A 22183-nucleotide genomic window follows, 5' to 3' on the forward strand; every position below is an offset into this window, starting at 1 on the left:
CCCTGGGTTATGAACCCGGTCCACTGGGTTCCATTCCTGCAGACTGCTGTCTTTAGTGGCAAGTAATATCTGAAGCCATCTTTGGCACCCCCCTTTACAAACCTGCACTGACCAGCGTGGTTAGCCATGGTCAAACAATACTGGTGTGGGGAAGCATTCATTATTAAATTGATTAACGAATATACAATATAATACATAAACATTGCCTCTGACTAAATCACCCAGCATGTTCCCGATCTCGTTTAGATGTTGGAAGCTAAGCAGAGTTGAGTATAGTGCTTGGATGCATGACCACCTAGCAAAAACATGATTGCCAGTCTACGTGGTTGGTAGTTGAAGACAAAACAGTACAGCAAAATCAATGGTTGTACTGAACTTCCATGCTTACACATTTTTTGCTACCATACATTTACCACCATGGCATAGTCAAATAACCACAGCCACCTGCACAGGTGTGGTGGAGAAACACTCATCTAATAGGGGATTTACAAAAGGCCTGTACAAGTACATGTACATAAATATTTTTTAAAAGCACACCGTCCATAATACAGGTTTTTTTTTTGTCTCCGATCGTGTAAATATAAATGTGTCGTTAAACTCAGCACCACCCGACACAGCCAATTAGTATGGTTTGTCACGTAAACAGAAAATGCCAATGCGTTACTAGTACAGCACACCGGTGTGTTGGAGAGTAAATCCACAGCATTTACAATCTGAGTACTAGCATAGCGTGTAAGTTGCGAGTATACTTACGGTGCTCACAGTGAGGCCCATCCCAACCCACACATTGGCAGTGGTAGCTGCCGGTGAGCAGCGAGCACATTCCTCCATTAGTGCAGGGGTTTGGCAAGCAGGGGCTGGTCGGCTGCTTGGATTCTGCGTGGAAAATGTGTTTGCAAAATTATCGAAAGAAAGCCCTGAGTGAAAATGTAATTCTCATATTCTTTGGGTCTTTCGCTAAAGTCACGTCGATAGGTTCAAAGAAAAGAAAAGAAAAACTACGACGTTTCGATCGCAACACAAGCGGTCGTCATCAGGAAGACGAACACTTGTGTTGCGATCGAAACGTTGTAGTTTTTTGTTATTTTTGTTATTTTCTTTGAACCTATCAACGTGACTTTCCCGAAAGACCCAAAGAATATGAATTCCTGCAGTCACGGAAGCTTTAAGTCAACATTGAATTGGCATTGTATTATAATTTTCATTGCAGTCTTTCTCCAGTTTTACCCCAAGGGTATCATTGGTGTCATGTCGCAGGATGAAGATTCCAAGAGGAGTGGAATGAGGATATAATTTCAGCTGGGATTGTCCAGGTGAGTGACCTTGAAAATACTTTTTCACCCAGCACGCCACGTCCACAATGCCTCTTGCGATGGCTGTGGTTACTAGTCGCGTGCACAGTCCAGTATATGAACGAGCTGGAATTTATTCAGGCAAAATGGAACCATTGGTGTTAGAGAACAGCACATGGAAGCAGATACCACAGAGATACCTCTGAGACCCTTTACAGCGACCTCTGGCCTACAGACTAGGGGGCACCACTTTCGCAATATGCCACATAACAGTAAAACTAACATTTTGAGTTATCAGACTACAATTTTGTCAAATTAAGTGCAAAGCAAAATCTTGACTTGAAGCTTTCGTGACTGCAGGAATTTATATTGTTTGGGTCTTTCGGTAAAGTCACGTAGTACAACATTTTTTATATATATTTTTTACAACGTTTCGATCACAACACAAGCAATCATCGTGTTTTTGTTCTACGTGACAATACCGAAAGACCCAAAGAATATGCAAAGCAAAATGTTATCCGATGTATATCAGCATATGGTTTAATTACAAGTGACTGACAGTATTCAAACTCTGCTTCTCAGCAGTGCAAGCTCAGCGATCTGACCTCCAAACCATCTGACCACCTTGTCAAATGGCATTTAATAATAGGCAGCTTTTCATACAAAGTACCGTATTGCAATTGGTCTAACACCGTTTGAGACGAGGCTCAAAAGAAAGCTGTCTTGGGTGTGGACCAATCAGTTTCAAGGACAATGCATATATTATCAGTGTGGTTTTTTTTTGCATTCTGACCACAAGCATTGTGGTTAATGCACACATTATTAATTGAAAAAGGTTTAAGTTTGGTGTTTTAACATCTTAACACATATTTTGTTGCCAGAAAAAAGGGGAAAAACCTATTAGCAATGCTTTTACACGTAACTTTTACACAGTTTACCAGATACACCAGAAACACAAATAAATCAATTAATTAATATGAATGTCATTAAATATGACATACATTCATGATGAAATATACCTCAACAAGTAAACATATATATTTTTTAATAATGCGCATCTTGTTGAAAAACGGGGTACCTTCACAGATCCTCCAGATGACGTTGTCCATGTAGTGCTTTAGCGTGTTGTAGGAAGGGATTGAAATAACATCGCTGGGCTGCGCAGTGATCCAGAGCCTGCGATTAGCATCCCCCACGCTGACGAGGATAACGGACACCCCGTTGCTCAGCAGCGTCGTAACGGGCCCCACGACGTCGTCCGCGCTCAGCCCGTCGGTCACCACCACGACGACCTTCCGCACGCCGGGACGAGCACCCCTGTGCACCGTGAGGAGTTCATCGGCCACGAAGCCGAGCGCTCTCCCGATGAGCGCGAGGCCGCCGAGGAACGGCGCGGTGGACAGCGCTCGCTTCATCCGGCTCTCGCTGTCGTACGTGTCCAGGTGGAAGAGCGCGCGCGGTTTGGTGCTGTAAATCACCGCCGCCACCTGAGCGAGGTCACGGTCAATGTCGAATTGCGACACGGAGTCCTTCACAAACTCCTTGACGCTGCGGAAATTTTGCCGGCCGATGCTTGCAGACGAGTCGAGGACAAAGATGACGTCCAAAGGTCTGGAATAACATCCTGCAGACATATGTTTATCTGATGATGCTTCGTGTTGTGAAAGACACCAAAACGACGCAATAACAAGCTGTTGTTTTAACATTCATTGTTACAGGTATCTCAACAAGTAAATATACAAAACTTCATCCAAAACATGCATGCAACTGGAATTAAATTACAGATAACGTGTACGCTTTTGTGCACTGACAGTCTCACAAAGAGCACGCATTTACGTTGCACATTTATCATACATGACAGCTAAGCGAAATGCCAAATAACACACATACACACAATATGTACTTAAAATATGTCGACTTTTATTTTAAATTGTCTACTCGCAAACATTTCTCCGGAACCGTTACTCATCATCAGACTTTCTGCACCTTGTGAATTGAGACTGCAGATCCGGCTCCTCAGCTCCATCACCTTGTTGTACAAGTCCAGCGGGTCGCTGAAAGGCAGCGCATTCAGCGGCGTCGCGATGCTCTGTAGCTCCGCGCGGACCTGCTCGCTCCCCACAGCTAGGAGGAAAATCTCCCTCTCTCGGGCGAACTGGGCCGGCGGAGCAACCGCGTCGCGCGACCTAGAGTTGGTGAGCACCACCACGGCGTGCGGGACCTCCTGCCTGGAGCCGGTCTCCGCCCTGAACTCCAGTTGGGCCACGTGGGCCAAAGCGCCGCCTGTGTTGGTGTTGCCGCCACGGTACTTGATGGCGTCGATGCTGCGGACGAGGCTTGTGTAGCCGGCATGCTGACCCAAGGTGAACTCCACGTGCACCGTGTCGGAGTACTGCATGAAGCCGATAAGAACGCTCGGGGAGGTCTGCAGAAGGCTGTGGATGACCCGCTTCACAAAGGCCTTGGCACGAAGGAATCCCTCGAGGCCCATGCTCCACGAGCCATCCACTAGGAACAGCAGGTCCACGGCACAGTCCGCAGCCACGCTTGGCACTGGGCGGTCGGGTGCACGTCCACCGGGAATGGCAGCCGAATGAGCAGAGAGAAGACAAAATAACTTCATCGATATCCATGAATTAATACATGTCACTTGCTCGAAATGCCGTTTGACAATTAAAACAAAAATGTATTCAGGACCAACAATGGTTGCCACTGTCCTAGTTTTCTCAGGAATGTCCTCTATTTGAGGTGGCTAGCCTTGGAAACTTGTAAGTCCTCGTGGAACATTTTTTTTAAATTACATAATAATGAATGACATGATAATGCACTGCACAAGACATAACTATTCTGCTGTTGTGACATTTGTTCTTCCCGTGATATTCCCAGACTTTTGTACCTCAGAGGTAGCAACCCTCGGACCGACGGACAAATAAGCTAATCTCTTATTCTTGGTTCTTTTGGTAAAGTCACGTAGAAGGGAAAAATAAAAGAATAAAATATAAAGCAATTGTTTTATATTTTTATTTTTATTATTTTATTGTTTTCCTTCTACGTGACTTTACCAAAAGAACCAATAATATGAATCATCTTCTTTGGTTCTTTCGGTAAAGTCACCACGTAGAATGATAATAAAATAATAAATTGATAAAATAAAATAACACAATAATATTCTCACGACGTTTCGGCCACAGCACAAGCGGCCTTCATCAGGCTTCATCAGGTGACAACACAAGGCCGCTTGTGTTGTGGCCGAAACGTCGTGAGAATATTATTGTTTTATTTTATCAATTTATTATTTTATTATCATTCTACGTGACTTTACCGAAAGAACCAAAGAAGATGAATCATTGCAGTCACGAAAGCTTTAAATCGAAATAATATGAATCGCTGCAGTCACGAAAGCTTTAAATCAAAATTTAAGCTCATCTCTCGTTAATAGGAATATTTTGGTGTCAGAAGTAATCATTTATTCTCTTAATTCCCCATGGTAAGCAATTAAAAAAACCGCAGACTGTTCTATATGTTGTCGTTGTGTCTTTAGTATGTGCTACAATAATGCTCTCCAACAGCCAGTGGAAACACAAGGCTACATTAACATTTCGCTGAAAAGGCGGAAACACAATGCCTCAACAACTCTTCCCATTGTTGGCAATGCAGACATCAATACAGTTTCGCCAGAAATCTCATAAACATTAACATTTGTCAAAATTTGTATCTAGCCCAAAGTTGTAACCACAGAGCCCATGGCTTTGTGCTGAAGCCTAGCAATGCCATTTACAAGTGGCTTAATAAAAGAAGACTCGCATTCCACCGTTGTTTTTAATGACATGCAATGCAATGTATATATTTAATAGTGGACGACTTACCTAAAAACTGGGTCCCACCTTTAAATGAGAAAATAACATAATGGTTGGTTTTATGCAAAAAATAAAACAGCACCACCTTCTTGCAAAAGCACCCACAGGGACGATTACACACGTGACACGTAATATTTGCCGTGTGCTATGACGCTTTGGTGCAATTTAATGCGCAACACATCAAAAAAAGTAAAACACCATTCGTATACACACTGCGGGCTACTAAAAGCTTAAATGTGTACTTGCATTGCACTCACCGCAGTCCCTGTGGCTTCCGAACCCAAGGGGGCAGAGGCAGCTGTATGCCTCAACTCCTTCAGCCACACACGTGCCCCCATTCTGACATGGATTGGGGTCACACGGGTCTACGGAGCAAGCGATGACAAATAAAAAAAAAACAAGTACACTACAAAACTGCATCCAAAAATGGAAAAACATGAACTGCCCTAATGGCTCAGGGAGTCATCCTCTTTGTATTGGAGCACTGAACCAGCGCAATTTAGGTGCAGGGTTTAAACCTCAATGACTAATGCCCTCACAGGTACATCAATCTCATAAAAAAACAGCTTTTTCACTTAATTCAGCCAGGCTTAGCTCTTAGTGTTAACATTGACAATGTATTGTATAAGTGATATGGGACAAACATCTCTTTTCACATATCATGGACGTCCGCAACGTACAGCATTCGGTTAGAGAGGTCTTTTGAAGTGACTTCTTTTTGTCTTCTGAACCAGTTGTGAAGATATAGTAATAGGTTTTACCCTATTCTTAGTTTTTTCGGTAAAGTCACGTTGAAGAGAAACAACAAAATAACAAAATATATATAAAACAATAAAAAATTCTCACGACGTTTCGACCATAACTCAAACGGTCATCATCACCGACACACCTGATGATGACCGTTTGAGTTATGGTCGAAACGTCGTGAGAATTTTTTATTGTTTTATATATATTTTGTTATTTTGTTGTTTCTCTTCAACGTGACTTTACCGAAAAAACTAAGAATATGAATTACTGCAGTCACGAAAGCTTTAAATCAAAAGGTTTTACCCTTTTAACTGGCACAAAAACTGACACCTTTATTCAAGGCATCATGTTTGCAATAACCACAACACAAGCAGTCAAAATGCAAACAAAAGAAACAACTCTGATAATAATATGCACTGTCCTTGAATTTGATTGGTCCACACCCGAGACAGCTTTTCTTAGAGCCTAGTCTCCACTGGTGTTGGACCAGAAGACGCCAAAAGGCGTACAACTCAAAAACAGCGCACTATCAGAGTATTGAGGGCTCGTGGTGAGCATTTATATTATGAGACCTCCTTTGCCAGTAAAAACAGTTGTGAAGAGTACATTTTCTGAGACCATTCCCCAAACGTTGTTTTTGGTTACCCATTGACATATCTCCAATGCTGAAACATTAAGAGGACCTAATTTCAGCTGGGTCGGTATGGGTCAGCGACCCAGAACACCACATCAAGTACACCTCTCACTATGGCCTACTGCAGTCTACCAGCAACCCAGAACATTTTCAGTCAGAAATTAAACCCTGGATAATCATATGCAACAACTAATTTGCAGCCCTTTGTAAATATACTTTTGGAATGAGGGCCTGCCCAAACGATTGTCAGTCGTGGGGTTGTTTGACTAAACTTCCACTGGTCACTTGCGTATGGGAGAGGGGATGGGAGGGCCCATGACTGGTTGACATATCACTCGTCATCGATGTTAGATGTGGCCGGCAATCAAACTCAGTGCGTTAACCACTCCAGCACCGGTCCACCTGGGATATTATAGGTGCTAAAATAAAATAATAAAAAACAGGGATAAAACGTAAACAATTTAGCTTTCCATACAAATGAATTGGTACATATTGAATAACATAACGATATTCTTAGCTCTTTCGGTAAAGTCACGTTGAAGGGAAACAATAAAATAATAAAATATATAAAACAATAAAAATTCTCACGACGTTTCGACCATAACACAAACGGTCGTCATCAGGTGTGCCGGTTCGAATTAAATTATTTATTTATAAACGGTGTATTTATTTTAAAAAACGCCAGCGCCAGGCGCAGCGATTTGGCAGTTTATTTAGAAGGACGAGTCCATCTATGTTCTGAAAAGAGGAGGGGGAGACGAAAAATGTATGTATGCTGTCTGAAAGCCACTGTAAGCGTGAACAATCAATTAAGACCTGAAATGGTTTATCAAATCTTTCCAATGATTGCTAAGCCAGAATCCATCTTCTCGGTTGAAATTGTCTCTGTGCTTGTATTTGTGGATAGCCTCATGAACGAATCTCTCATGGTAGCCAGATGGCTTACAAAGAACCTCTGTCTTGGAAAAGTCAATGTCATGTGAGCCTACTGAATTATAACAATGATTCTGGCTTAGCAATCATTGGAAAGATTTGATTAACCATTTCAGGTCTTAATTGATTGTTCACGTTTACAGTGGCTTTCAGACAGCATACATTAATTTTTCGTCTCCCCCCTCTTCTTTTCAAAACATAGATGGACTAGTCCTTCTAAATAAACTGCCAAATCGCTGCGCGTGGCGCTGACGTTTTTTAAAAATAAATAAATACACCGTTCAAAAATAAATAAATTAATGCAAACCAACACACCTGATGACGACCGTTTGTGTTATGGTCGAAACGTCGTGAGAATTTTTATTGTTTTATATATATTTTATTATTTTATTGTTTCCCTTCAACGTGACTTTACCGAAAGAGCTAAGATTATGAATTACTGCAGTCACGAAAGCTTTAAATCAAAATTTAACATAACGATGTTACAGATCGGACTCACCTGGGCACAGAGTACGGTAGCACCGACTCTGATGGACGTTACGTATTCTCTTCCACCTGAACACAGTGAAACGTTTTTCTTATTGTGTGTTCCATAAACACGCACAATTACAGAGAACTTTGGGCCTCCGATAGATTTTTAGGGTTGTTCCGCGTATTGTTCGGTAAATAGTAATTTTATTTTATATAGCGTCATTCAAGCAATTGCATTGCACAATGCTGCACATACATTTTTCAGTTCCGTACAGATATTACAAAAACAAAACCTCACTACTTAGTAAAAAAAACACATAACGAGAAAAAAAATGCACATAAGAAAAACATATTCGCAGGGAAAATTCATTAAAATAAATAAATCCGTTCGGTCGCCATACCCCAGATCATAATCGAACATTTCGCCGGATTTTGGACAACCTTCACTGGAGGGGTGGTTTTAGTGTCCAAAAAGCTACGAGCCAATTAGACAATAATGTAAATGCCTATTTTCCAGCGTATGCCAGGACAAATACATAGGCATGATGTCCGACGTTTCGCTCCACGTGCTGGGAGGTTTTTCAGGAGCTGTCAGTTTCATCCCAGATGTTACGTGATGAAAATGCTCCCAGGATGTAGAGCAAAATGTCAGACATAAACCGAAAACACACCAGAGTCATATAGCAAAACCGAAAATACCCACGCAGTTTTAAAATAACTTTGATTTATAAAATCAGCTTTTAGCTAATTCTTTGTTTATTTGTTGCGTTGTTTAACTTTCTTTTTCCTGCGAAAAAATAATTACACCGGAGTAGGTGAGAGCGACCTCATTTTGATTAATGGAATTAGCCGCAGGCGTCCGAGTTAAATTTGCTCCCGTGATGGAAAAGAAATCGTCCCCCTAATGCACAGTTATTGCCGTGTGGCCTCAAGGTTAAACGATCGCTGGCTTTTTTTCGTGCAACTCCGAAGGTTTCACGTGTTATATAAGAAATAAAATAATCAAAAAAGAATGAAAACACATTTTCACAACGTGAAAACACCTCCATTGATTTTTGTGTTAAATAACTACGTTATCGTACCCATCAAAAATGCATGTGTGCCCCTGCGTGTCAACATACTTCATTGTGAAGAGACAACCAAAGTAGAAAAAAATGAATGTTGATGTCGTCTCTGTGATATATAATAGCTCTGGTTCTGCCTCTGGCTCCGCGTTGCTACTGCGGCCATGTACATGGGCTCGTCCTTGCACTACCTTTGGTCGTCAAGTTAAAATCAGAATGACGGAGAAACATCTTTCAATGCACTGCTGGTAGTACGACGACGACGATGATGATGATGGAAACGTCTATCCATCAATAAAAAAAAACATGATGACGTTGATGATATTGATGATTTTTTTAAAAATATTGTAAGTTTAGCCATCCGTCATTATTTGTCTTGAGAGAGCAATCAATCAAACCCGTTAAATCCCTGTGTCCGATCTCCAGGCGAGCTCACGCAATCCGCGAAAACTTGGGGCAGCATTTTTGGAAAGGGGAAATATTTTATGCTGACTTTTGCCGAATTGCTCATCGTTGTACTGCACAATAACAAACATCTTTCAATAAATCGATAGCAGAGTAATACGTGTACATTCACAGCCCTTGTTGTCAATCCACTGCTGGATGAGGGCTATTCTATGTCGTGAAAGTAATGGGGGTTATTTAAGCATACTTCACGATGCTGGTCAGTGTGAGTTGAAGGTGGGGAGTATACAGTAGACATTAAAGCATGGTACAGTACAGCAGTAGATTTTGCTGCACTGACCTCTGCTTCCCACAATGTAGCCCCATAGCAGCCTATAACACTTTTTTATGCATGACTTTCCCCTATTTCATACATTATCCATGATCACCCCTGCATTGCTTCCAGGATGTGACAGGATTGGGCACTTTCCAAGTTATTTGATAAGTACAAGTATGATAGGTAAATGGTAAAGGTGCAGCCCTGAAATTCCTTGTTCACGCCACTGCGGGCGGGTCTCCGCTACAAAAAAGCTCTAGAGAACATCTCTAGAGCGGTATTTGGCCTACTCTTCTACGCTGGCTAGACTCCTTGAAGAATATAGTCTCATAACAGTGCAAAAATACACGTTTCCTCAGTATATGGCATGTACGTATACGTGCTTACGCGTAGTATGGACAGAAGGTCGCATACGGTTTCCCGTAGAGCTGTCCTCTTTTGCCCTTCCAGCAGGCGTGACTGCCGCGATATTCCTGCACGGACTCCACGCTCGTGCGCAGGCAAATGCGTGACTCCACCTTGCAGGCTGACAGCGTGGCACAAGCACCCGGCAGGGGCTCGCGCACATCCAGGCGATTCATTTGAAACATTTCATTATATAACATATTTTTTTTTAATGATTAAATGTGGAATATAGTAATACATCAACCGCCTCCGCCTATAACTTCCTAGCCTCCCCCACAAAAATGTTGCAGTCGTAATTTAAAGCGTTACCTATAATGGATGAATGATGGATAAAAGTATTCGATTTTTCAGATCTGCGATTCAATTATGTCGTACAGGAAACCAAATATAGCTGTTAGTGTTCTCCAATTCTCTACGTCCAGTTTTTATAACAAATATATGTTAACATTTTTTGTCCTCTTTCCCAATTTGAACCTGATTGTGCTATGTGTCATCGCATGCAATGAGATGAAAAATCCTTTCAGGTCTGGCAGAGCAGTGCAACCCTTCATGCTAGAAAACGACTCACCCAATCGAGCTCTGGTCTACACAGCAGGGAGCAGCACATCGCTCATTGCACGGTGATGGAAACGATATTTTAATTTCTCTGGAGTGTAATCAAATTGAATGTGACGTGCCATTTGTGCATTGGTGACTGGGCTGAGACCATCAACTCACTCACTACACTTATGAAACCAGTCGAATTATAGATGGCACCTGGAATCGAACTCAAGAATTCAACAGTGCTAGCACAGTGCACTAACCTCTGAGCCACTGGGCCACCTCAGTCACGCTTAAAACTACGTGCACAAATCGCCGCATTATTAAAATGTGATGTGGCTGTTCACAGGTAATAAGCGTAGGGAAGGTGTGCATATTCAGAATTAGAAGGTGTGAAACTAAATTAGCAATGTACTTGCTATATACAGTAATGAGAAAAAGGTGTTAATGCCATACCATTATTAAGCCGCAGAAATAAAAGATAATGTCCCAAGTGATTATAATTATAGATTTAAAGTACCTATATCATTACATTTTCGAATACAAACAGTCCTCATCATCTGCCACTAAGCAAAACGCACAATATAAAAAGTAATCCAAAGCGGTATAACAACATTACTCACGTACTTTCCATTTGTGAAAAAAGCCGATCATTCTCTGCTTTGTAAAAAAAATAAAAATCCAATAATGTGAACACTTAAAGCAATGGCCCAAAACAGACTGGAGGATCTCAACGCACAAATGTCCTGATTCTATTTTTAATCTTGCGTTTATCTACTAACTGTCTATTACTCCCCCGAAGCAGGAGACCTTTGAAAGTTGGTAAAGCTCATTGCGCAAAAACTTAAAATATCCCGTTAAAATAACACTGTCTGTACTCACAACACAGAGCAAGACAAGCACTATAAAGATATTTCAGAGATTCACCCAGGGAGGGGCAGAAGGGGTTTACAGTGAGAGAAAAAAGTATTTGATCCCCTGCTGATTTTGTACGTTTGCCCACTGACAAAGAAATGATCAGTCTATAATTTTAATGGTAGGTTTATTTGAACAGTGAGAGACAGAATAACAACAACAAAATCCGGAAAAACGCATGTCAAAAATGTTATAAATTGATTTGCATTTTAATGAGGGAAATAAGTATTTGACCCCTTGGCAAAACATGGCTTAGTACTTGGTGGCAAAACCCTTGTTGGCAATCACAGAGGTCAGACGTTTCTTGTAGTTGGCCACCAGGTTTGCACACATCTCAGGAGGGATTTTGTCCCGCTCCTCTTTGCAGATCTTCTCCAAGTCATTAAGGTTTCGAGGCTGACGTTTGGCAACTCGAACCTTCAGCCCCCTCCACAGATTTTCTATGGGATTAAGGTCTGGAGACTGGCTAGGCCACTCCAGCACCTTAATGTGCTTCTTCTTGAGCCACTCCTTTGTTGCCTTGGCCGTGTGTTTTGGGTCATCGTCATGCTGGAATACCCATCCACGACCCATTTTCAATGCCCTGGCTGAGGGAAGGAGGTTCTCACCCAAGATTTTACGGTACATGGTCCCGTCCATCGTCCCTTTGATGCGGTGAAGTTGTCCTGTCCCCTTAGCAGAAAAACACCCCCAAAGCATAATGTTTCCTCCTCCATGTTTGACGGTGGGGATGGTGTTCTTGGGGTCATAGGCAGCATTCCTCCTCCTCCAAACACGGCAAGTTGAGTTGATGCCAAAGAGCTCCATTTTGGTCTCATCTGACCACAACACTTTCACCCAGTTGTCCTCTGAATCATTCAGATGTTCATTGGCAAACTTAGGACGGGCATGTAAATGTGCTTTCTTGAGCAGGGGGACCGCTGCAGGATTTCAGTCGTTCATGGCGTAGTGTGTTACCAATTGTTTTCTTGGTGACTATGGCCCCAGCTGCCTTGAGATCATTGACAAGATCCTCCCATGTAGCTATGGGCTGATTCCTCACCGTTCTCATGATCATTGCAACTCCACGAGGTGAGATCTTGCATGGAGCCCCAGGCCGAGGGAGATTGACAGTTATTTTATGTTTCTTCCATTTGCGAATAATCGCACCAACTGTTGTCACCTTCTCACCAAGTTGCTTGGCAATGGTCTTGTAGCCCATTCCAGCCTTGTTTAGGTCTACAATCTTGTCCCTGACATCCTTGGAGAGCTCGTTGATCTTGGCTATGGTGGATAGTTTGGAATCTGATTGATTGATTGCTTCTGTGGACAGGTGCCTTTTATACAGGTAACAAGCTGAGATTAGGAGCACTCCCTTTAAGAGTGTGCTTCTAATCTCAGCTCGTTACCTGTATAAAAGACACCTGGGAGCCAGAAATCTTTCTGATTGAGAGGGGGTCAAATACTTATTTCCCTCATTAAAATTCAAATCAATTTATAAAAATTTTGACATGCATTTTTCTGGATTTTTTTGTTGTTATTCTGTCTCTCACTGTTCAAATAAACCTACCATTAAAATTATAGACTGATCATTTCTTTGTCAGTGGGCAAACGTACAAAATCAGCAGGGGATCAAATACTTTTTTCCCTCACTGTATCTGCAAAACCGCAATGCTAGGTAAAACACTGTAACAAAAATGTGCTTACTTTTTAACATTCCGCTTTTCCTGATAAACAAAATAATATATTTGCATATTTGCCCATGACGCAAAAACTCAATTAGATCGGCTCTGTCAAGTGGTGGACGGTTAAGAGTTCAGAATTGACATGCCGAACGCGACAATCTAACCCAAAAATAACCGAATTATTTACTACTATAATGAGCCAAGAATGTCTGTGTGACCCGTACGTGACGTCACTCCACGTCGGTCAGCCCCCCTCATTAATAATCATGAACAGGTGACGTTCTCCACGTGGACCCCCCCTCATTAATAATCATGAGCGAGTGACGTCACTCCACATGTACCACCCCCCCTCCATTAATAATCATGAGCAGGTGACGTCACTCCACATGGAACAGCCCCCTACATTGATAATCATGAAGAGGTGACGTTTTCCAAATGGACACTGCCCTATAATTAATATTAATTAGCGGGTGACGTCACTCCACATGGGGGGGGGGGCGAGGCGCCTCCTCCCCCCTCCACAGCGTCAACTTACAACCCTCACTACAAAGGCAGAACCCTCGCGTCACGCGATCTCCGTGACGCTGTTGTTGAGACATAGAAGTAAAAAGGACGTAATGATGAACAAGGGATTATAACCTTTAAATGAAATAAGTCTGTGTCACTGCGACCTGACAAATTGCACACGAATTGATGCAATGAATATCAAATCGCGGTCTGCTTTTCACTTGCAAGTTTCAGATTTACTGAAATACACCCGTCCTTGGACGAGCGAAAGGCTAGTGAATCGTAATAGTGGTCGTGAAAGCCTACGTAAAAACTTAACAGGAGACGTAATTCCCCCCCTCCCCTCCGACAACCTTTACTGGATGCGCCACTGAAACCCATCTCATCGCATTTCCATTGGAGTCAATAAAAGCGTACGAAGGGTACTTACACGGGTGCACATCCGAGCACACGGTGGCCTGTGTGAGCGTCGTGTAAAGGCCATTGAGTGCGTCGTTGTAATGCTCCGCGTAGAACACGTGCATGTCATCGGGGTCACTCGCCATTCTGTTTAATTCTTCCCACCTACAGCATTGGACAACGGCCGTGTGCAGAGTAAAAAAAAAAGCTTCATCACCATGCCAAGCACTTCAAGAGTTTTTCACGTATCTCAAATATCGCTCATTTTTAATGCCACTACCCCACCATACGTTTTAACACATTCTCAATCAAACTGTCACGTTCGACGGCAATGCAATGAAAACCATCAAACTGGGATGATAAATAAAATAAATGAACCCGAGTGAGGTTTCTCCATATATGTATTGGTCTATCAGCCTATTGGGCAAATGCTAATGGTTATGTTATAATCTTCAGCGTTTGTCTAATGGACACAGACTCTGGGCCGATTTGGATTTTTCTGGGTCTCATCGGCAGCGTTAGAATTTTGGAACAAATACTGCTGGTTGTGACGCATTATGCCTTACCCAATAATTTTCACTAAAGTGCAGAATGAGCTTTTATACAATATTAAACATGAACTCGTACAGCCCATTAATCAATCCATTGCTGTATGATGGCCTCACCACGCCTTGCAAGTCATGGTATATATTTGAGCATACTTCACCACAATAGTCAGTGGCAGGTTGATATAGGCGGGGAGTATAGGCTCAGGAGCATAGCGGTAAGGTACAACAATATATTATCGCATTGCCATCTACTACCCACCATATAGCCCTGGAGCCCCTAAAATAGCCTGTGTTGTGCACGGAGGTCACCCATCCCAGTACTATCCAGACTCAGCTCTGCTCTGCTTAGCCGGGTTGATATACAACTATTAAAATATAGCTCTCTCATGGACAAGCTAATTTCTATGCTCCAGCAGTCCCACCTCTCTCTCTCTGCCCCCCCCCCCCTCTCTATTTAAGACCTCGGCACAGAGGCGTTGGGTCTCTGTGTGTCTTTGTTGTATGTCTGTCTCTGTGTGTCTCTGTGTTCTCTCTCTCTGCGTGTGTGTCTGTCTGTGTGTCTCCTTGTCTGTGTTTTGTCTCTCTCTCTCTCTCCAATTTAGCAATCTTTGGAAGAATGTAACCACCAGGTAAGGTGCTGACTGTTGTGTTCGCCGACTCTCTGTGTTGTATTGCATTGCATTTCTAAGCTCACTAGGTTTGTTTACTACCTGATGACGATTGCTTGTGTTGCAATCGACACGTCGTATTCTATTATTTAATTTATTTTCTTTCTACGTGACTTCACCGAAAGAACCAAAGAGTAATACTACTACTACTACATTAAATATGCAGCTACAAATGATGAATGCCCGTAGATAGAAGGGCAGCGAGGTGTTCTGGCAGGACGCACGCAGGGTGACGGATCCCGACGGCGAACACAGTCAGGCCGCTGTTGCGCGCGTGTTTTGCTGCCAACGTTGCGTTGTCCTGAGACTTGCCGTCCGTGAGCAGGACCAGGATCTTGGGAATGCCCTCTCGACCGCCCAGGAAGCCCTTGCGCAGCACGTACTTGATGCTTCGCCCTGTCTCTGTACCACCCCCACTGGCGGTGAACAAGCCACGTGATATATACGTATAAGGCATACAACATAATAATAATAACCATCATCATCATTTCGTAGCTCTTTGTGAATCCACTGCTCGCTGAAGTCCCAACGTGTCGGACATGCGGGTTGTTTGATCACATTACAACATGCTTTTGTTGTCCTGTCCCCGCACCTCCAATTAGCACGGTCGGCTATGTACGGTGCGATAGAAGTATAAAGACATACACACATTAATATATATTGGTCAGTACTGATTGGTGAAGGTGGTTCCCAGGACTGATTCAAATGTCACTCACATTATCATACACGCAAACTTACACTTTCTCATGCATGCACACTAACGCACACTCACAAAGATCCCCTTTGTATCTTACACAGGCTGTCGGGTTCAGTGCTGCTAACGAGCGCATATTAAGGCCGTTGTAGCACATACGTGGAATGGTATGGCCATAACTATGCCCAGCTGCCTTTGTCTTCTCAGTGCGCATGTATACAAACCACACCAAATACTCATTTTATGGCTGAGTCGACCTTAGGGAGGCCCAGGCCCGGTTCAGATAATCATCACTGACATTAATCGTGCCAGGGAACCAAACTCACAGGTTGCTGTGTTCATGGCACAGTGTGCTAACCACGATTCCACTGCTCACTACGCGTGTACTTGTTCCACGATTTAAATCTGATTATTCATACTAAACCGTAATTTGTGTTAATAACATACATAAACAGAATATCGTGGCATGTAAACAAATTACTAAACGAGATAATTATAGAATTCCGAAGTATGAACAACACGAAACTCACCGGAATGCTATTCTTGCAATAGCCTCCTTTGCTTCCTCTCTCGTAGGATACACATCCAGAGCAAACTCCAGCCTAGGTTTGGAGCTGTACTGAACGATGCCAAGTTGCACCTGTAGTGAGTGACACATTAAATTGTCACCTTAAAGACAAAAAAACGCTGCGCGATGCACAATTTTCCCAAAATCCAACTGTCACCATAAACCATATTTTCCCCCGACTTGAAAACAGAAAAAAAAATCACAAACGGCAGTTTATTTGTCCATCAAACTTCAAGAGATAATCGTGAAGTAATGAAGAGTAATTATGTCATGGCTTTGAGACTGCTGACTGACCATTTGGACGTTGGCTCGTCGGGCACCGCAGGCAGTGATTGACATGACCTCTAAACAATCATCCCCGTGCCCAGCATTCATTTCAATGCGGGATACCCAGGCGCCGCAAGATTGCACCTGGAGAGGTGTTTGCTCAGTTCATTAAATCATCCACCCGGTTTGCCCTATGGGAAAGCGCCCATCATGCAGAGTACACATGATCTCACCCGATCCGGATTGATGTCAAGCATATTGCAGAGGTTGGAGGCGAAGTGCTTCGAGCGTTCAAAGCTGGCTTTTCCAATGCTGTATGAACCGTCCATTAGCAACAGGATGTCCACAGCGGCAGAGCATTGCACCACTGGGAGACGAAGGCAATGACAACATTTAGAAGCAATGCCTTCACTGTATCCTCTTGAGCATCATCTTGTTGAGCAATTTCGACGGAATAGTGTGTTAGCTTCACAACATTATCTTTCTTTCACTTCTTTAAAAGCTAATGGCCATGCCAGCGGCACACTAGTGTAATTAAAAATAAAATCGTCCGCACAGATATATAGTTTATTTAATTAACGTCCGTAATAATCTGCTTTAATTACTTTTTGCCCGAGATAGGAAGAAAGAGCTGTGCATTAGGCTACGTGTAATATGTCTTCATTAAGAGCTGTTGACCTACACTTTCCAGACATGTCGATTTGTATTATGGTCTCTCGATCCGCAACCAGCACCTGCATGGAGATGGCTGGAGAGACTGAGAAAAGATAAAGAGAGACCCGTAGTAAGTTATGAGTATTGCAGGTATACTTTTCAGGCTAATATTAATCCACCTACATACCAACACAAATATAGAGGAACATTTCCAGGAAAGCATTGCGAACATAATATATCATACCGTGACAATGCTAGTTCAAAGTGAACAGCGTAATATGTTTTTTTTTTCATTTCGAATACCAACGCATACATTGTTTACCTAGGTATTTGGTATTTTATAGGGATTCAAACATATTTCAGTTGGCGTTTCTATGCTCTAACAGCACGTGTCATAACGTACTTTAATTCCTGGTACTAGTGATGAGCAAACAGTCAATATATCTAACATATTTCATAAACTATAAATGACAGCATAGTAAACTTAATCATTGAACAGCACAAGGACAGAAGAATGACATGTTGGCTAAAGTATTTAAAGTAGCCATTATCAAATAATACATGCACATATTTGTATTAAAACGAGCGTCTAAAAAAAGATTGTCCTTACCCTGTAAAACCAACAGGATCATCATTACCAAAAGGGTTGGCATTTCTGTTGTCCTTCCCCCCGCAAGCTCCGATTAGCACGGTTGGCTACGTACGGTGCGAAAGAAGTTCAACACACATACATTGCGTCGTTGATGGTCTTCACACTCTGGAGAAAGGAGAAAAAAGGAAAAACAGATTCGCGAAATGTATGTAGTCTCTGCAGTATCAGCAGCAATAGCCGTAGTCACTATTTGCTCTTGGATACCCTTAGACAACTCGTAATTATGCTATCTCAAACACGTTCTCAAGGAGCTGACCACTGATAAGTGGAACTTTAAGATTACGGGTAGGGCAAAGGCTTCGAGACTTTCATAAGAATTTGTTCACCTAATCAGAGCAGATTTAAGATGACCGGCAAGGGAGGCAAAAACTCAGTGGCAAATAGTGGAAAGAGCCCGGTGATATGCGTGCTGGGTGTGGGAACCTCCCTTCGTTTTTGCCTTTTTAGCCTCAGGTGTGCGTCTTCATTGGACCTACAGTGGTGAGTTTGTGTTCATGCTCACTGTATCTGTGTTACCACTATGCGTTGCTCATTATTTATGCCCTTTGCTTTTGAGCCAATTTACGCGTTCCCCTCTACTCACAATGTTCTGGTGCTTTGATAAGACGCGAGTGATAACGCTGTACAAGATTAGTAGCTGTACAAGAATAGTAGCTGTACAAGAAGAGTAGCGAGATAGAGCTGTGAGATTTATCGCGCATTCCATTTTCAGGAGAGACTGTTGTCAACAAAAATAAATTATTGAATTCTAGTCTGTTCCTCAGATCAATAAGTCAAAGACAAAGTGCGCTATTTAAAACCACAGACATTAATCACGCTTCAGCAATCTCAGCGGAGCCAAAATGAAAACAACACCAGCACTTGTAAACACAACCTGCCATTCTAGCATTGCATCATAGCACTTAGCCATGCACACTAAGTTACCTATCAAAACACGATTTTTAATATGACAAGCTGAAAGAGTGCAGCAGCAGCATAACATAATTTGTTTTCGCTCTTCTTTAAGTTTAGATTACTGTAAAAAATGCATTGAGTGTCTTGGTACATAACTCCAGTGCACAGCCAGCAAACATCAGCTTGTCTATTCGCCCGTCTATGGATGCCTCAAGGTGCACACACATTCTTTTCCACGCCTGTCCCTATCGTTAACGTGCTTTATTATTATTATTACACACATACCTTATAGTATTTAATACCTTGTTAGTTGTTTGATTCTTACACTGGCATTAAATCCCATTCTCGTGTCCTGTACACGTTACATCCAGTGAATCAATCGTACAACTTGACATGACATCATCATTAGCAGCCAGGATTAATCCACTGATGGATGAATGCCTTACCAAGCTGTTGTCATTCCTAACGATTCTGCGATGTAATAGTGCCTGCACCTGAGATGATTTCATCGCTCCACTGCTAAGGCAGACATTCTCTCGGGCAAGATCCCTCCTTTGACTGCCACTCCATCATTATTCTCCACCATTGCTATGAAGGTGTGCAGAAAACGCAAATTTGTATGTGTGGCATTCAGCTCAGATCTAGTATTTTTTTTAAAGAACTGTGGATGTTAATAACCACCGCTTGCCTATGTCTACGCTCAGAACTCTCTGATCAATATTGTTAATACAGTAATTCAGTCACCTGTGACTGTCAGCCAGTTGAAGTGCACTGCAGTGTGCACAATACATGTACCGCCTGCATGTAAAGAAGCAACGTTATTGAGTATGCCTGGTTCTAAAAAAACGAAAGAAGTAGAAATTCTTGTTTTTTTCTTCACTTGAAACACGTGTCTTGCTGTTCCAACTGTTAAGTGGTGCACGGGTAATTCCAGTGCTGCTAAAATAAGCAACCTCAAGGGCAGATTATCTTGGTCTCATGTTTTCACTTGTCTCGAAAGGGGCATTGGAATGTGCACATTTACAGCATAATGACGAGGACCAGTTAAATTATTTGAGAACCCCAAAAGCTTAAAAGTTGGCAAATATATATTTTATATACTTGAATTGATATTCATATCCGCACGAGCTGATGCAATTTAAACACTGAAAACAAATCAAATTAATATCTGGAAGTTAATACAAGTTTGATATTTCGGGTTCGGCTGCGTGTTGAGCATTTATTCACTCTTTGTGAGTTGAAGTGAGGAATCCCACCTGCTCTACCCTTATATGTTATCGTCTGCATCCTGGTTATCCTGTCAGCCCCCAGGACTCGTGTGAAGAACACACTCGGATTGCAAGGCGTTCGTAAAAAAAACCTGCGTGATGAACTGGAAGTTAAATTCTAAAGGTGATAAATACCAAATCACTCACTGTTCCCATTCTTCTCACACATTCCACCATGTCCGATTATTCCATGTGCCATATTACAAAGATGTATTTATGAAGACAAATATAGATTTGTTTTATTTATAGCTGAATCCTAGAGAATGGGAATACTAATTGAGGTTGTACGATCAATTTATTAAAGTGAGCAAGAGGCTTTTTTAAGATTTATTTTTCAATTACAATGGAACCCTTGTGCCAAGCAAGCAGTGTCTGCCAATAAATGCTTGCCATTTTTAAGGTTTAAATATGTTCCTGCGAATTTTTTTTCTGACAGAAGTCGGAAAAAATTGCAGCAATTTGTAAAATTATATTTTTTTTTACAGAGAAAGAGACAGAGCACATTTTTCGCAAGGGCATTGTAAGAGTAACCTAATACACCATATGGAAGCATACATAGTTCATACAATTATCGCAGTGTTACACGTGATTGAATATTATGTAATAAATATATTTCTTACCCACTGGTAAGCAAGCTTGCTTTTCATCCCAGAGTTTCATTTCACTAAAAATAAAACCTTCGTACCATAATAATGTGCTATGGGATATTACATGGCCAAGTTTTGTTAATATGAAAAATATCTGATAGTACCAGCTTCCACAATTATTTTGGTACCATGACCAATTTCGGAGGTATCCTCACCGTTTCTAAGTAGATCATTCTTTAAAAATAGTGAATGGATGAAAATCTGTTATTCCACATTGAAATGAAATAAAGTAACGTCAGCTGTTGAGCTTTCTGGACAAAGTGGTGATGTAAACAAATAAAAAAATATACAACTAAGGAGACCAATGTTTGAATGTTGTCTGTATGCTAAACTCAAATCAATCAGGATTGATATCTGTGGATAATACTATAACTGCTACCTCTACAATATTAAATTCAATTTATGGTTAACCATATAACACAAAACACATGATCTACCCAAAGCATTACTACTATAATGAGCCAAGAATGTCTGTTTGTGTATAACGCGCGTGATGTCACTCCACATGCCGCACCCCCTCATGAATATTCATGAGCGGCTGGATTTTTACACTCACGCAGAAGGTCGAGCGGAAAAAAACATTTTTTTTCGCAAATTCGCTTTAAGTTTGACGTTTCTTTATTGAAAGTGAATCTAATAAATAATTATACGCAGCAACAGAGTGTATTTGGTGTTTTTAAGTATTTCTTCAGCACTTGAGACACAAGGTAAGTCTAATTTATGCTTCTACATTATGGTAAAATGGACATTTCTCGGTGATTTTCCAGACATTGTATCGAATTCCAATTTATTTCAACCCCAGCGACCAAAAGCAAAAGAGAATAAAGTATCAGAGTAGTGAATTTTAACAAATTGAAGGTCAGTTATATACAGTGCTACAATGACATGAAGCGAGGTGTTTTATGACATCGTTTTGGGCAAGAATCACTGCCATCAATACAGCGCTACAGTGAAATGCAGTGAAGTGTTTGATAACATACTTTCGTGAAAGATTCACCACCATGAAATTTACACAAGATACAATTATACTCTGCTCGATTTTTTTGTAAATATTACAGCTTCCGTCCTAGGATGGGCAAACAAGCTAGTTTCATATAGTGTGTCATTGTAACTTAAATTTAGAGTCTATTAGCTTGTTGAATTACCAGCACGGTAGTGGTCTGGTTCTGAAATT

At 41.7% G+C, this 22183-nt stretch overlaps 1 protein-coding gene across 1 annotated transcript in view; it reads right to left on the reverse strand.

Moving 5' to 3' along the window:
• VWA2 (von Willebrand factor A domain containing 2) overlaps window positions 1–20615 on the reverse strand; it is a 21662-nt gene extending 1047 nt beyond the window's left edge. Inside the window, exons 1-14 of the mRNA XM_032950607.2 lie at window positions 18527–20615; window positions 18159–18305; window positions 17577–17651; window positions 17128–17261; window positions 16590–16699; window positions 15590–15781; window positions 14181–14314; window positions 10107–10245; window positions 7963–8018; window positions 5407–5514; window positions 5159–5176; window positions 3279–3845; window positions 2371–2916; window positions 754–876 (exon numbers count right to left, since the gene is read on the reverse strand). Coding sequence (XP_032806498.1) covers window positions 754–876; window positions 2371–2916; window positions 3279–3845; window positions 5159–5176; window positions 5407–5514; window positions 7963–8018; window positions 10107–10245; window positions 14181–14314; window positions 15590–15781; window positions 16590–16699; window positions 17128–17261; window positions 17577–17651; window positions 18159–18201 — 2245 coding nt within the window. The 5' untranslated portion in view covers window positions 18202–18305; window positions 18527–20615. The remainder of the gene's footprint in view (window positions 1–753; window positions 877–2370; window positions 2917–3278; window positions 3846–5158; window positions 5177–5406; window positions 5515–7962; window positions 8019–10106; window positions 10246–14180; window positions 14315–15589; window positions 15782–16589; window positions 16700–17127; window positions 17262–17576; window positions 17652–18158; window positions 18306–18526) is intronic.
• Window positions 20616–22183: the final 1568 nt, after the last annotated feature.

Source organism: Petromyzon marinus, chromosome 9 (genome assembly GCF_048934315.1).
Source record: "Petromyzon marinus isolate PM22_M1 ecotype Great Lakes invasive population chromosome 9, UKy_Petmar_22M1.pri1.0, whole genome shotgun sequence".
Taxonomy (NCBI): Eukaryota; Metazoa; Chordata; class Hyperoartia; order Petromyzontiformes; family Petromyzontidae; genus Petromyzon; species Petromyzon marinus.